The sequence below is a fragment of the Halyomorpha halys genome, unplaced genomic scaffold, assembly GCF_000696795.3.
Source record: "Halyomorpha halys isolate HHAL.00 unplaced genomic scaffold, Hhal_1.1 Scaffold1.1, whole genome shotgun sequence".
In the NCBI taxonomy this organism is placed as follows: Eukaryota; Metazoa; Arthropoda; class Insecta; order Hemiptera; family Pentatomidae; genus Halyomorpha; species Halyomorpha halys.
The window spans coordinates 2,468,444-2,483,632 of NW_027115366.1; the positions used below are offsets into that span (position 1 = coordinate 2,468,444).

The window sequence follows — 15,189 nt, forward strand, 5'->3', positions numbered from 1 at the left end:
TCTAATAATAATGATTAATTCTATGTTTCATTTTCAACAGGAATTATAGAAAGGGGTGAACCAGTTACGTTAAGAGATTTATTGAAAGTTCTTTATGATAAAGCATGTCAGCAAAAGTTGTGGGGCCTCGTGCGGCACACTGGTGGAATCTTAGGAAAGCGAGTGGAAGATCTAGCAAAAGCTGTTACTGATTTATTAGTTCGTCAGAAGCAGGTATGAAAGTGATAGTCCTGAAATTTTATGATTATGCTTCATTAAAATAATAAAAACATTATAAATTAAAAGTAATTTGAAAGGAGGGAGATAATACTCATATGGTATTACTAGAAAGTATTTCTAGATATTTTGGAAGATAGTTGATTGACTGTGTGTAGTATTCATCATCATGATAATTATTTTATCCTCTTTACCACTTGCGCAGTGTGGGGTTACAATTTACAGAGTCAGGACCAGATATCTCGCTCTTGGACCATCTCCTTTCTCCTTCTCCAGTCCATATCCTGCCTCTTAAATGCCTCCTTAACACTCTGCTCCCAGGAAATGTGTGGTCTTCTTCCCTCCACGCGAGTCTCATATGTCTTTCTGGCAGTTCTTTTCGTGGTTCATCCGAAGGAGGTGTCCGAACCACCTTAGCTTATGCCCCTCTAGGATGCTCTCAACCAGTTTAACTCCGAGGTTAGTCCTAATAGGTACTATTCCATACTCTTATCTTGTTGTGTCCTTCCTTTCACCTTACGAAGGACCTTACCGCATCTTCATGGATTGGATTCAGCTCTTGTGTTTCGAGGTGAGGGTCCACGATTCGGAAGAGTAGGAAGGAATAGGAAGGAACATTGATTTGTAGATCATTATTGTAGTTTTTCTCATCACCTCCCTTTTGCCCAGGAACCCCTTCAAAGTAAACTAAATATTCTTCCAGCTGTATTGATTCTTTGAGAAACTTCCAAATCAATGTAGCCGCTTTCGTTGAGATGAGCACTTAGGTATTTTAAATTCTGGACCTGCTCTAGTCTTTCTCCGTTTGCTCTGATCACCCTCATTATTCACCGGGGTTTCTTTCCTATTCTCATACATTTGGTCTTTTCTAGGTCCGTACAGAATACTGACGCTCATACATTTACACATATTACAGCAGACTACATTCACCCTCACACTATAGACCAAGGACAATGACAGTACACACCCTAGGGTCACCTCCCCTAGGTAGCCACCCTGGATGGGTTAGCGTGTCAGGAAGCTATGAGGAGGCAATCCCTCCACCTGACTTGGGGTAGTGGGCCGATACCCCATTCACCTTAAACTCTATCATCACAGAAAACAGAACGAAAAGAGCTGGATTGTTTGTAGTATTTGAAAGGAATATGGTCCGGGTGCAATCAAAAGAACTCAGATAGTAATAAAACTATTTATTGTGAGCTAACCTTTCACCCCATTTTGCAGAGCTTCCTCAGGAACAAAAAAGATACTAACAACTAAAATAATGTATTAAAATAAGAGCATATATAACATGAAATAAAAATAAACTAAGGTGTTGCTAATTATGATTTAAAAATGTGAAAATTTATATAAAAATGAACTAAGTAAATTAAAGAAAATACAAATAAGATGTACAGTGAAAAGTATAAATAAACAAAAAATGTTTTAGATAAGTGATGGGATGTCTGAAATAATAACAAATAAAAAATTAGATAAAAGAGAAATATAAAAAATACAGTACAAAGTAAAAGACGGAAAATAAGAATAAAGGAATATTTATGTTGTTCATTATTTTTCTTTTTTCTGTCTTTCACTGTGTACTATATTTTTGTATTTATCTTTTATCTAATATTTTATTTATTATTATTTCTGATTTCATTAATTGTCTAAAACCTTTTTGTAATTCTTGTTTATTTATTCTTTTCCCTGTAGATCTTATTTTTAATTTTCCTTTAATTTACTTTATTCATTTTTATATAAATTTATATATTTTTAAATTATAATCAGCCACGAATTAGTTAACGTATGAAAGAAACGTTAACTAATCCGTGGCTGATTATATAATTTGTTATCTTATTTTAGTGTTTGTATCTTGTTTAGCCCTGATGAAGCCCTTCAATGTGGGGCAAAATGTTAGCTCACATTAAATAGTTTAATTGCTATTTGAGTTTTTTTGTGGTCCATCTTCGATTTATAAAAATCATTTCCTTTAAAATATATATATTTTTTTTTATTTATTTGCAAATTAGTAGTTTAATATCACTGATTTGTGAAATTTTCTTCTGCTTAGTTTTTACATTTAGTGGATAAAAGTTCAGATATAGTTCGTAAAAGTGTTTTTCATGTTACAATTTATGATTTCAATATCTCAATGAGTTATAATTTCTGTAAAGTTTAAATAAGATTTAAATTAAAATATTTCAAATGAATCAAAGATTAAATAAATTTATACTATTTAGGTTTGTATTGGTAAGTTTTTAATTTATTTTTTTCTCTATATTTAAATTACTGGAAAATATAATTTTATGGTGTAATAATTTTAATTTTTATTCTTAAGGTAACTGTAGGAATGCCGCCTTTTAATGAACAGACTATAACTGCTCCCCTTCCTGAAAATGAGTTACGGCAACTTATCCATTTGGCTTATGGTGACGATGAAAGTACTGGAATGCTTAGTCAGGTAAATATTTTTGATATACATACAGGTTGGATTGTTCTATCAAATCATTGGAAAATAAATAATGGTGCGTGATTAAAGGGGAGGCCTAAAAAGTAAAATATTTAGCTGACAAAATTTTTTTTTTTTTTTATCGAAAATCAATGAATGACTATCTGTGATAATAAAAAGAAAATGGTCTTGGTGGGGTCAAAGAAAAAAGCTCAAGTAGTCACAAAACTATTTAATATGAGCAAACATTTTAGGGCTTGGCAAACATCACGGCTAAAAAGATACAATCACTTAGATGAGGTAGAAATAAATGAACAGTGTAAATTAAAAAAAAAAAGAAGAGGTGTACAGTGAAATGTAAAATGAAATAAGAACTAAAAAAAGTAATTGACAATTAATGAAAAAAGAAATAACAACAGATAAAAAAGTAATATAAAATATGTATTATTTAACAACCAACCCCCTTACTCTTTCTTGTCAACCTCTCGTTTTCGTGGTCACCTTTCATCAGCAAGGTGTTTCCTATCTTTTTCGTTGTCTCTTTTATTTTTGATTTTACTCTTATTCCCTTTTTCCATCTTTTAGTGCAAACTGTATTTTATAATTCTTTTTTATCTGTTGTTATTTCCGTTTTATTAATTGTCAGGTATGCTTTTTTATTCTTATTTAATTTTGTTTCACTGTACATCTTTTTTATTTATATTGTTTATTTATTTGTACCTCATCTAAGTGTTTGTATCGTTTCTTTCTGACTAATGTTATAGTTTTGATATCATAGTTGCCTTTAAACTTTATTTGTCTGATTTTTGTTTTGTTTTTTAATGGTAAATTAGAAGAAATAAGAAAAATACAAAATGTTAAATCTCCTAATTTATGATGTTTTCAAAGTATGTTCTCTATACATTTTCTGTTGCTTCAGCCCTCTGATACGATTGATGCATAATTTAAAAAAAAAAAAATCTTTTTTATTGTAAAATTATTATTTTTTAACAGGAATTGTTGGTCTACTTAGCGATGTTTATCCGAACCGAACCTATGTTGTTTAAAGAAATGTTACGACTGAGAGTCGGATTGATCATTCAGGTAAGATAAAAAAAAATAAATTTAACAAAAGTTTGAAATATTGTTGTTTAATTATTATATTCAAAATCACTTCAGGTAATGGCTATAGAGTTATCGAGAACTTTAGTGTGCTCAGGAGAGCAAGCGTCTGAACATCTCCTCAACTTATCTCCTTTTGAAATGAAAAACCTGCTTCATCACATCATGAGTGGAAAAGAATTTTCCATTTCTAACCGTAACCATTTTAATAATTGCTTTTCTGTATCATTATTTGATTTAGACTTATATCATAATCATTTTCTTTTTTTCTTTTTCAGTGGGTCATGGAAACTTTTCCATTATTAGTTCTAAATCTGGCAAAGTCAGTAAGGTATGTATTTTTTCTACTCAAATATTTGAATTATCTTTTCACAAATAATTTTTTTAAGAGGTTTTTTTAATGTTTTATTATTATTTGTGATTGGGTTAGTAGGTGTGTGTATCATTTTTGTTTTTATAATTTTCAGAAATCACAAATAGGTAGTTTTTTGTCTACTATTGATGAAAATACAGAGAGAGAAAGACAAGGTCAGTGGTTACGCAGAAGGAGACTAGACGGTTCTCTCAACAGAGTCCCCGTTGACCTATATCCGAGAGTTTGGACTGTACTAGAAAGGGTTAATATTTTTTTGTATTTTAATTGAATTTATTTAAATGTATATAATACTGAAGAAAATTTTAAAAATATATTTAATTGTTTTTAGTGTGAAGGATTGGCGATTGAAGGACACCTACTTCATAGAAATCTGACTCAGGAGGTAGAGTAATGTTTAACTAATACCTAATCCTTTAATTAAATTTTTATGAGGAGAAGATGGTTGGGGGTGCAGTCAGTGAAGAATAGAAATAAATAAAAGTTATTTTATTAGTGCCAGAATTTCAGGCCTTCGTCAGGGCTAAGTATAGAAAAACAAGATAACAACCGGAATGAATAAAATTATAAATATAATAGCAAGAAAATAGCAAATAATAAGCATTTTGAGAATATAGTAATATTGAAATTCCCTTGAAAAAGGGAAGGGAAAAAGAAAATAATATTTTTATGTTCAAGAATTATTTAAAATAAAATAAATGGAATTTTATATAGTTTTTATTTATTTTCATATCTTAAGTATAGCTTGGGTTAAAATGAAAAGCTTTAATATTAAATTTATAGTAGAATTTTATTAAAATTTTGTAACATTTTAGACTCTTAATCTCAGGGCGGGTTTCTAGGCAATCAGAACACTTAATTAAATTAATATATACTTTTACAATGTATTTAAATGTAGGTTGAACAAAACTAATGTATATTAATCTAACCAATTTATAATTCTGCTTAATTTCATTTATTTTATTTTTATGTTCTTTTGATGGATGATGAGTCTTGATGTCTTCTTTGCCAAAAATGCTCTGTATCACGGCCAACAATGGCTTTGTCTTCTTTCCCAAAAATGCGCTAATGGTCAACAATGGCTTTTGTCTTCTTTCCCAAAAATGCTCTGTATCATGGTCAACAATGGCTTTGTCTTCTTTCCCAAAAATGCTCTGTATAACGGTCAACAATGGCTTTTATGTTCTTTCCCAAAAATGCTCTAATGGTCAACAATGGCTTTTGTCTTCTTTCCCAAAAATGCTCTGTATCACGGTCAACAATGGCTTTGTCTTCTTTCCCAAAAATGCTCTGTATCACGGTCAACAATGGCTTTGTCTTCTTTCCCAAAAATGCTCTGTATAACGGTCAACAATGGCTTTTGTCTTCTTTCCCAAAAATGCGCTAATGGTCAACAATGGCTTTTGTCTTCTTTCCCAAAAATGCTCTGTATCACGGTCAACAATGGCTTTGTCTTCTTTCCCAAATGCTCTAATGGTCAACAATGGCTTCCAGTCACCTCTGCTTATAGGAGACCGACTCCTCTCACCAGGCAATTCAAACCAAGAGTTCCTTATTCTTCTTGGGTGACTCTTCGATGTCTTCTTTTTCAAGATGTCTACCCTAGAGCTAGACAAAAGATGATGAGAATCACCTGCATCCAGGAAACATAATTCTCCCTCCCGTACCTAAGCAAGGAATCCCACAAAAACCAAGTTTTCTTCCTTCCCCTTCTGTAGGTGTTAGTTCTCAACATCGATTGTAGCACTACAGTTTTGAGTTTTTTCTTATGATTTCCTTTATGAATAATTTTCTTTAATAATAATTCTTAACTTCTATTTTTTCTTAAGTGTATTGTAATTTCAATTATGATGGGAAGTTAAAATAAAGTTTTTAAAATATTTGAATCTGTTCAACATGGCCGATTCAATAAACTTTAGTCAAGACACATGCCGCCATCTTTGTTTTGAATAATGATCTTTCCACTCCATATTTGACTGAACAAAATTGGTTAGCTTTCTTTTTGGTTGGTTTAACAAAGCTAATGAACAATATTGAAACGATACATAAAATTACACATTTTAAAAACACATTAAAAACCCTTTATACATAAAAATATACTATTTACTCAAAAAGAGGATATTACAATATATATATATATGTATATGAGAATCCAGTAAGTAAATATGTATAAAGAAATGAAAATTATTTACAATTAAAGTTAGGAAAAGGTGAGAATATAGAAAATGTATCTTTCTCACTTTCCATAATTTTAATTATAAATAATTTTTAAACGAGAAGATGGTCAGTGAAGAACAGAAATAAGTTTTTACATATCTTCGGCTCAAAAGTGAAACATGTTAAGTCAAGATTTTATAGTTTCGTGTTATTTTGTTTTTCTAGTTTTAAATATTAATTTCCAAAGAATTTATTAATATTAGAAAAATCTGCTAATAAATTACTATTTTCATAAAATTAAAAAAAAAAGTTTCTATCATCTAATATCTCAAAACTTTAATTTTTGACTTAGTTCATTTCACTTGTTAACCAATGATACTGAAAAACCAGTAAGTAAATATCACACTTACTGGTTTTTCATATTTATTATTTTATTTTTCTTACCTCTTTCATAATTTTATTATTACTATATATTTATACATGTTTTATCATCTTGTAATACTTACATGATGGATTTTCTTTCCATATTACCTTTGTACCTACGTTATTTTTTGTCTGATTATTTTCTTGTTATTATGTTTACTTTTATTCTCAATCATGAGAGATAGTTGACCGTGGATGACTTATACGAGGAGAAGATGGTTGGGGGGTGTGGTCAAAATATAACACAAATAAGTTGAAGTAACTTATTTAATCGTGCCAACATTTCGAACAGAATTTCTAGCCTTCATCAGGGCTAAGAACAGAACAAGATAACAACCAATGAATACATAAAATAAAAAATAAAATATAAACAGAATGACATAAAGTAAATAATTGTACAAAATGGAATTAATAAAGTTAAAGTGATGAAAGAAGTGGAAAATAAAATGTATACTTAGGAAAATGAAAAAGTAGGTAAAATAACATAATTAAGGAAATAAAATAAAAATTTGAAGTTCTATAATGCAAGGAAATATGAATATTTTAGTTCATTAATAATTTAAAAATTAAAATTATGGAAAAAAATAAATAAAATTGAGAGAAAGAAAATATATGTAACCATTATATTAGATAAAGAAGTAAAATATATGTTAAGTTTACCAAAAGAAGTGAATAGAAAAAAAAAAAAAAAAAGAAATTGAAAACAACTATAATAATATATGGTGAACATAATATAACTAATAATGGGGGTAAGGAAAAGGATAGAAAAGGAGAGGGGGCGGGTAAAATAAAGATAGGGGGGAAAAAAGAGAATAAAACCAAACGAACCTGTTATCTTGAAACCTTACTGCCAAGTGGGTTCTGCGCCGCAAAGTTACTTTTATTCATTATCATTGCTATCTTGTTTTTGTATTAAGTCCTGATGAAGGCTTAAAATTATGGCTGAAGTGTAATATTTATAGTTAACAACTAATACGTTATAATTAAATTTTTCTTTAGTAAAGGACCTCTATTTTCAAAAGAATTTTTAAGCATTAATTTTAATATATCAATATTTTATATCAGTAAACAATTTTTTTAAGAACTTTACATAGCTGATAGGTGACTGCACAGGCTCAAGGATGCTTGGGCATGTGTAGACCATCTTTAGAGGAAACAACATCGAGGACTTTTTAAGTAGAACTTAACCTTAGACTTGTCTGGATTATCTCTCTGGGAAGTCTGGTGAGTCAATTCTTTTAAAATTTTTTGAAGTTAATCACTTCCATTTTTGAATGAATTATTTATTATTTATTCATGCCATTGTACGTTTAGGGACCACTGTCCCATATTCATGAACTATAAAAACCTATAACAATAATAAAACTAACATAACACCAATCTTCATCCTTATATATTTTAATTTTTCATATGGGAAATCATGTCAACCATTTGTGCATCTTCACTTCTCTCTGGCATAGCCATCACTCTACATTTCTTACTACCTCTTTAATACAAAACAGGACTTATAAAAACAGAGAGGTAACCAAACAGCACACTTGACATGAGGTAAGGTTCAAAGAGATAGTAAGAAATGTAGAGTGATGGCTGTGCCAGAGAGAAGTGAAGATGCACAAATGGTTGACATGATTTCCCATATGAAATCATGAGGTGATTATTATTGTATAAATTAAAATATATAAGGATGAAGATCGGTGTTATGTTAGTTTTATTATTATTATAGGTTTTTATAGTGCATTAATATGGGACAGTGGTCCCGAAACGTTGGACAATGTCATGAATAAATAATAAATAATTCATTCAAAAATGGAAGTGATTAACCTCAAAAAATTTTAAAAGAAACCTTAGACTTGTGTTCCTACAAAAACACAATTTTGGGAAGCCTCATGGGTAATCCTCTTGAGGTGACCACACTTTCTAAAACTTGCTTCCTACCTTTACTCTATGGTAGAAATTTAACTTTTTTATTTGATTCTTTAAAAATAATCAGGTTTTTTCTGCAGATGACTTCTGGTGAATTGAAATTTGCACTGGCTGTGGAGACTGTTCTGAATAAAATACCACATCCAGAGTATCGGCAGTTGTTGGTCGAAGCGCTGATGGTCCTAACCTTAATAGTTGAACACAATGCTACTCCATCACTAGGCGGGATCATCGCTGTTGAGAATTTAGTTCATAAGGCTAATCAAATATTTCTTGATGATCAGGTACTTATAAGCACTTTAATATTATGATTAATTACTTCAATATGGCTATAGATTTAATTATATTATTTGTAAAAAAAACATTTGTCATTTGGCCTTTCTATTTGATTTTTTTTTAATTTTTGAAATCTAGTGAGGTGAATGGAAGAATTCTTTCATTTATAACTTTCTTTAATTTACTTTATTTATCCATGACAACGTTTTGGTGCCATCCCCCCCTCCCATCATCAATCATACTACAATACACAATAACAAATTTCATGTTCAATTCTACACTAGGGGTATTCATGATCTTTAGTAGGGGTATTCATAATACTATGTTAACTGTAAAATGTTTTACCATGTTAAATGTCATAAGTATAGCATTGTGAGCAGCCCAATTTAAAATCATGTTAAATGGTAAATGCATAAGAGCTCCTAGCGGAATTTCTGAGCAACTTGTTTAATAACCTTTCCTTCCAAAACTTCATTTTTTGTGCTTTAACAAACACTTGAAAGAATTTTTTTTTTAATTGAGACTCAAAAAATTGCAATAACTTCAACAAGATAAGATTATCTGAACTGATCAAAATGGAACAAATTGGAACTTGTAAGCAAACTAGAACTGGAGATATAAATTAGAAACGCTTCAGAATTTTTTTTTTTTATTTGAAACTACCTTTTTATCACATATACAGATATAAAATATATTGATATGACTTGTAATTGCAGAAAAGTTGTAGTAACATTGGATTAAGATAAAATTGTAAGGAATTATGAAATAATTTTGTGAACACGGGACGACATTGGAAGAAAGAAATATAATAGAAATTTTTTTTTATTTGAAAATTTGTGTTTAAGGGCTTCAAAAGACACATGAAAATAATTTGATTTGATTTTTGCTAAAAAAAAAATTTTGTTGGTCTACTTTCCTAGAAGTGGTTTTTGTAAATTTTTATATATTTAAACTCATTTTATATGATCAACAATCTTTTGTTATTATTCTACTGAGAAAAAAAAACAATCAATTGATATATCTAAATTGTTTTTCTCTTGGGTCTTTAGCTGCATTAGAACTCTTTGACATATGTCTATTATTTTTTGACCTAGTATCATTAAAAAAAGTTTCTTTCTGATCCTATGTCCTTAGCCTTACCTTGTAAGTTTTGATTTTGTCTTCCTAAAATCTTTCTAGTTTTTAATATGATAAGAATGGTGAATTATATTATTTTCAGAGAAAAATAGAAGGGGATGCTACCTTATGTTGTGCGAGAGGTGGCATGAGCGGTGGAGGTTTGGTTTGCGGTGGAGCAGCATTCATCTGTCAACACTTCTACGACAGCGCTCCGAGTGGAAGTCATGGAACTATTACTTATATTATGAAAGCTGTTATTTCTTTACTCGACTGCTTCCCTCAGGACGGTGAAGTAGAGTGCGTTACTTCGTAAAGAAGAATTGTTAACATTTGAATAGTGTTTGTTAGTTCGTAACTTTTAACTAATTGTGCCAACTTACCTGCACATGAACGTTAACCGAAATAGTTTTATGTTTTAATAGGAATCATTATGAAACAAATGAAAACTCAGGGGTAATAACGATCAATATCAATTGTTTCAGATGTTTGATAATTCCATTTGTTTTAAATATGTATGAAATATTGAGTTTTCAGGGTTTCGGTCTCATGTACATCCTATATATTTTTATTGGAAGATCGTTGATTGACTGTGTGTAATATATAGAAAAGTAAGGATGCTGTCAAAGGGACCCAAATAGTAATTAAACTATCTATTGTGAGTCGTTTTGCTATACTTTGCCACACTTCAGGGCAAAAAAAGATCCAAACTTAACCAAAATTAATAAAGTAATTTAAAGAAAATAATTATAAGATGTACAATGAAAGGTATAAATACTAAAAGGTATTAGGAAGTTAATGAGAATTGAAATAATAACAAATAAAAAAGTAGATAAAAAAGAAATATAAAAATATAGTACAGACTGTAAGACGGAAAATAAGAGAAATAAGAATAAAATAAAGAAAAAGAAAAAAGAAAATAATGAACAAAATGGTACACTCACCTTTATGAATGGAGGAAAGATAATGAATGAGCTGGAGGCGGATGCACGATATCAATAGAGTAGGGGAGTGGGGGAATTTGACAATTTATAAATAACATTATATTTGAAAGCAAATCCTGATTAAAATTTTTTGTTATGGCGAATCCCCTCTAAGTGGGGTGAAACATTGGCTCAAAATTAATAGTTTATTTAATATTTGATAAATAGTAAAAATAATTTTACCCCACTCAGACCATCTTCCTTTTATATATATTTTTTAATGTTCACTATTTTACTTTCTTAATACTATTGAAATCTCTTTTAGTGAATTTATTGTTTCAACCTTGAAAATGAAAAGAAAAGTAAAGACTGTTTCCTGATATTCATTTTCAAAATTTTATTAAGGGATCACTTTATCTGGGAACAACACACTAAACCAACCTACTGTCGACGAGGGCCTTGGGATGGAACACAACATCAAACATCTTTTTGTAAGAATATATATTTAATACTGGAGAGGTGTAGCCTTGAGCATTTTTCTCATATTTGGAAATTAACATCTATATTTTTCTGGTATTTCATCTGTTTTGTTAACCCTTTGATGTTGTTACTACCCCTTTTTTATGTTATTCTCTCTTTTACCTCCCCACCTATGCTCAATTCAGTTTTGCTCTGGCCTCCTCGCAACAATAAGACTGAGCATTTCTCTCACTAGTACACTCCTAATGTTACATCTTTTTTTGTCTCATTTGAGTATTTTGCTCACCTGGACACCTGCGTTTCTTATTTTAAATCATGAGCCGAGGCAAAAAAGTCTTGAATCTTTTTCAAAATATGGATTCTTCAACCGTTGATAAAAGAGCTACAATCTACAATTTCAAATCATATTAAAAGTAATCATAAAGATTTTTATCACCATCACATCCAATAATATTAAATTGTACAAATTGTTCGTAATGAGATAAATGCTTGTGGGACACCTCTTAGGGGACAAAAAGTAGGACACTCCTGCCGGATTAAGCCACCTAATTAACAAATATTTTCCGAGAAGGACTCTCCTTTGGCCCTAGTCAAGAGCAGGGGTGGGCCTCACAAGGTTCAATATTCTGGCATAGTGGTCGGCATATTTTAATGGGCTGGGAACTACAAATAGTATCTCATTATTTACAACAAAAAAAAATGATAATCGTTTTTTATCCCTGACTTTTCAAATGAAAGCAAAATGTTTTCAGAGAATTATGGTTTGATATATATATATTTTTTGTTTCTCTGATATTAGATCTTAAATAATTTCATAAAAAATGTTCCTAATCAAAAGAATCTGGTCTCATATGCATTATTTTTTATATTATTATTTTTTATTGATCATCGGTTATTAAAATATACACAGACATGTGTTAATACTTTTTTTTTTAGAATTATTCATTTTTCAGGAATATCAAAATAATTCATAATAACAAAAAATATCCAAATAGTCTCAACCATCTTTATTAAAACTTATAACATTTCCAATGTTTTGGCCGATCTGGCCTTCATCAAGGACAACGCTAATTTTATTTTCACAGCCTCGCATTGATATATAAAACTTTTAAAAAAAATTGATATATAAAACTTTTCAATCCATTATACCCAAGTCAGTTTTACCCTTAACGGTTGTAAGTCACCTCTCTCATGACAACAGTACTTTGTCGCTGCGGTCTTGTTTCATGTAGGAGGTGACCTGGCAAAACTCGCTATCACGCCAGAGCTAGTGTGACATTACAGTCATGACTATAACAATCATACAGTTACAGTCATAGTGCTGATAGTCCTGTTATATATCAGTGTCTTTTCTGAATAATTATTTGAATTTCATATTTGTGCAAAATAAATAATTTCTAACAAAAATGTTATTCTTGCAATACTAAATTTAATTTACTTATCTACCGGAACCAGCTGCAACCTAATGAGTATCACGTACAAAAAGCTAGCGACTGATAAGGGTTAAGGCAGTAAAAATAAACCTGTATTTGTCACTATAACATTTAATAATAAATTCAATTCTTCTAAATTTTTGCATTTTAGAATCATTAACTTTTCACTACAATATTAATTAACTTACTTGTTTTGGTAATATTTAATAAGTTTAACAGTTAAAATATATATATAAAATTAATTAATATTAACAAATACAAATAAAGTACAATATTATTTAATATTGTTGTAATAATTTAATGAAGTAAAATACAAAAATGGGGTTATAGTGACAAATACAGGTTTATTTTAACCGTGTTAAATTGAATTGGGCATAATTGCAATCAATGTGAGGCTGAGAAAATTAACATTGTCTTTGATTGGCCGGATCGGCCATCAAACATCACGGCATCAAACATGAAATATATTTTAATAAAGAAAGTTGAGACTATTTAGATGATTTTTGTTATTATTAATAAAACTTCCGATTTTGAACAAGATAATAAAAATTAAAATAATTTTTATTATTTTATGTGATGCCATAAATATTTGAACATTAGTCTTAACACTCTCTATATATCTGTGTATTTTAATGTAAAATACACTTATGTTTTCTATACATTTCTGCAATGTAGTTTTTATCTGTATGGATAATTATAGTTTCTGCGAAAAATTAAATGATCGAATATATAAACTTTGTTGTATGGTGTTAATCTATAAAATTCGAAAAGAATGGACCATGACTAAAATTATCAGTAACATGTTAGAATATATTTTAGTTAAATTTTTTTTAAAAATATTTTTTAGATTAAGACTGAATTAATCCTGATCTGAGATTTAATTATTCAATATAGTTACCAATCTTGCCAAGTAATGTTCACACCGTGTGTTTACCGTATGTTATGCCTGATATTGCATATTTAGTTTTTTTAATTGATTAGTTTTTACTGTAGATTAGTAAGTACGTCTCTTTGAGAATTGTAAATATTTAAAGTAGTTTTATTTTATGAAGATTTTTTTTATTTTTGCCATAAAAAAAACAATGTATGAAATTTTAGTGAAAAGAATGCAATTCAAGTTGTACTTTCTTTTAAGTATGATATTTTAAAAACAAATCGATTTATTTAATCACCTTTATTTTCTTTTTTAATTGAAATTTAAGGATCTATAAAATATTTTCATGTTAAAAATTGTATTTCCTCACTAAAACATCACTCTTTAAAGTTTTAATTTTAATATTGTGTAAAAAAAAACAATTTTTTTAATTTACAAAATATCAAATGTTTTTGTTGATCCAATCATTAATAAAAATTGACTTTTAAAAACTATTCAAGATAATTTCTGTTTAAGAATTAGTATATTTTTTGTGATCGATGAGCATTGTTAAAATATTAATTTTTAGTATGGTATAAAAACAAGTTGTGGTAAAACATTCCACACATACTTACATATCAAGTACCAATAAATTTTTATGTGCCATCACATTATTGCCTATGTTTAATAGTTAAAAGAAATATATTAATTAATTATATTTTACTAACATTTATAAACCTGTAGTATACCTAAAAAGCTCATTTTAAAGACCAGGTTAATTTTTTATAAGTTTTATAGATGTGTTGAATTTTTATTAGCATCAATAAAAAGTAATTTTTTATGTTAGTATACTTAAATATTGTTATTGTAAAATATTTTAGATACAAAACAAATAAAGTTGTTATATTTTCAGTTTTTCCTTGTTAATAATTATTTTAATGACTAGTTACCTATCTAATCTTGTTGATGAAATTTATAATAGTTTAAGTTTGAGGCAGATTAAAGATCTGTTTGGAAAACACTTAACCAAAATAATTATCCATTTTCTCAAGCCTTATTTTTGCCGGCTTAAATGGCAAAAATCATTCTAAAAAAATATGAGGAATAAAATAAACTTAGTAAAAATTAGAAGTTAATTTCTTTTTGTTTTATGTTATTATATAGACAAAAGCACATAGGTGAGGCAATGTGCTACTAACTTCAAAGACCTAGGTTCGATTCCTGCTGTGGCAGATAATTGACTAAACTTACATTGACTGTAAAGGAGAAGTTATATACAAAGTTAAACTTGACCAGAAAAAAAAAAGTTTTTTAGATGTAGACAATTTAGAAGACCTCACAAGCATTGGGTGGATTATATGTTAGTAGATGCCTGAACGAATCTGGAGGTTTAAAATTATAAAACGGAAAAGACTAGAGGTTTTCACTGTAGAAGGACTTGACTCTTTAAGAGTTATAGCAACATTCAAGTTAGTAAGATAATGTCC

At 29.1% G+C, this 15,189-nt stretch overlaps 1 protein-coding gene across 3 annotated transcripts in view; it reads left to right on the forward strand.

Annotated features, from left to right (window-relative positions):
• The window catches only part of LOC106690414 (probable phosphorylase b kinase regulatory subunit alpha), a 39,434-nt gene extending 24,820 nt beyond the window's left edge, over positions 1-14,614 (forward strand). For all 3 annotated transcript variants that reach the window (XM_014436900.3, XM_014436207.3, XM_014437570.3), the window contains exons 18-26: positions 41-213; positions 2,534-2,656; positions 3,638-3,727; positions 3,803-3,941; positions 4,024-4,076; positions 4,213-4,362; positions 4,450-4,503; positions 8,702-8,905; positions 10,117-14,614. In XM_014436900.3, coding sequence (XP_014292386.1) covers positions 41-213; positions 2,534-2,656; positions 3,638-3,727; positions 3,803-3,941; positions 4,024-4,076; positions 4,213-4,362; positions 4,450-4,503; positions 8,702-8,905; positions 10,117-10,329 — 1,199 coding nt within the window. In that variant the 3' untranslated portion in view covers positions 10,330-14,614. The remainder of the gene's footprint in view (positions 1-40; positions 214-2,533; positions 2,657-3,637; positions 3,728-3,802; positions 3,942-4,023; positions 4,077-4,212; positions 4,363-4,449; positions 4,504-8,701; positions 8,906-10,116) is intronic.
• The last annotated feature ends 575 nt before the right edge of the window (positions 14,615-15,189 follow it).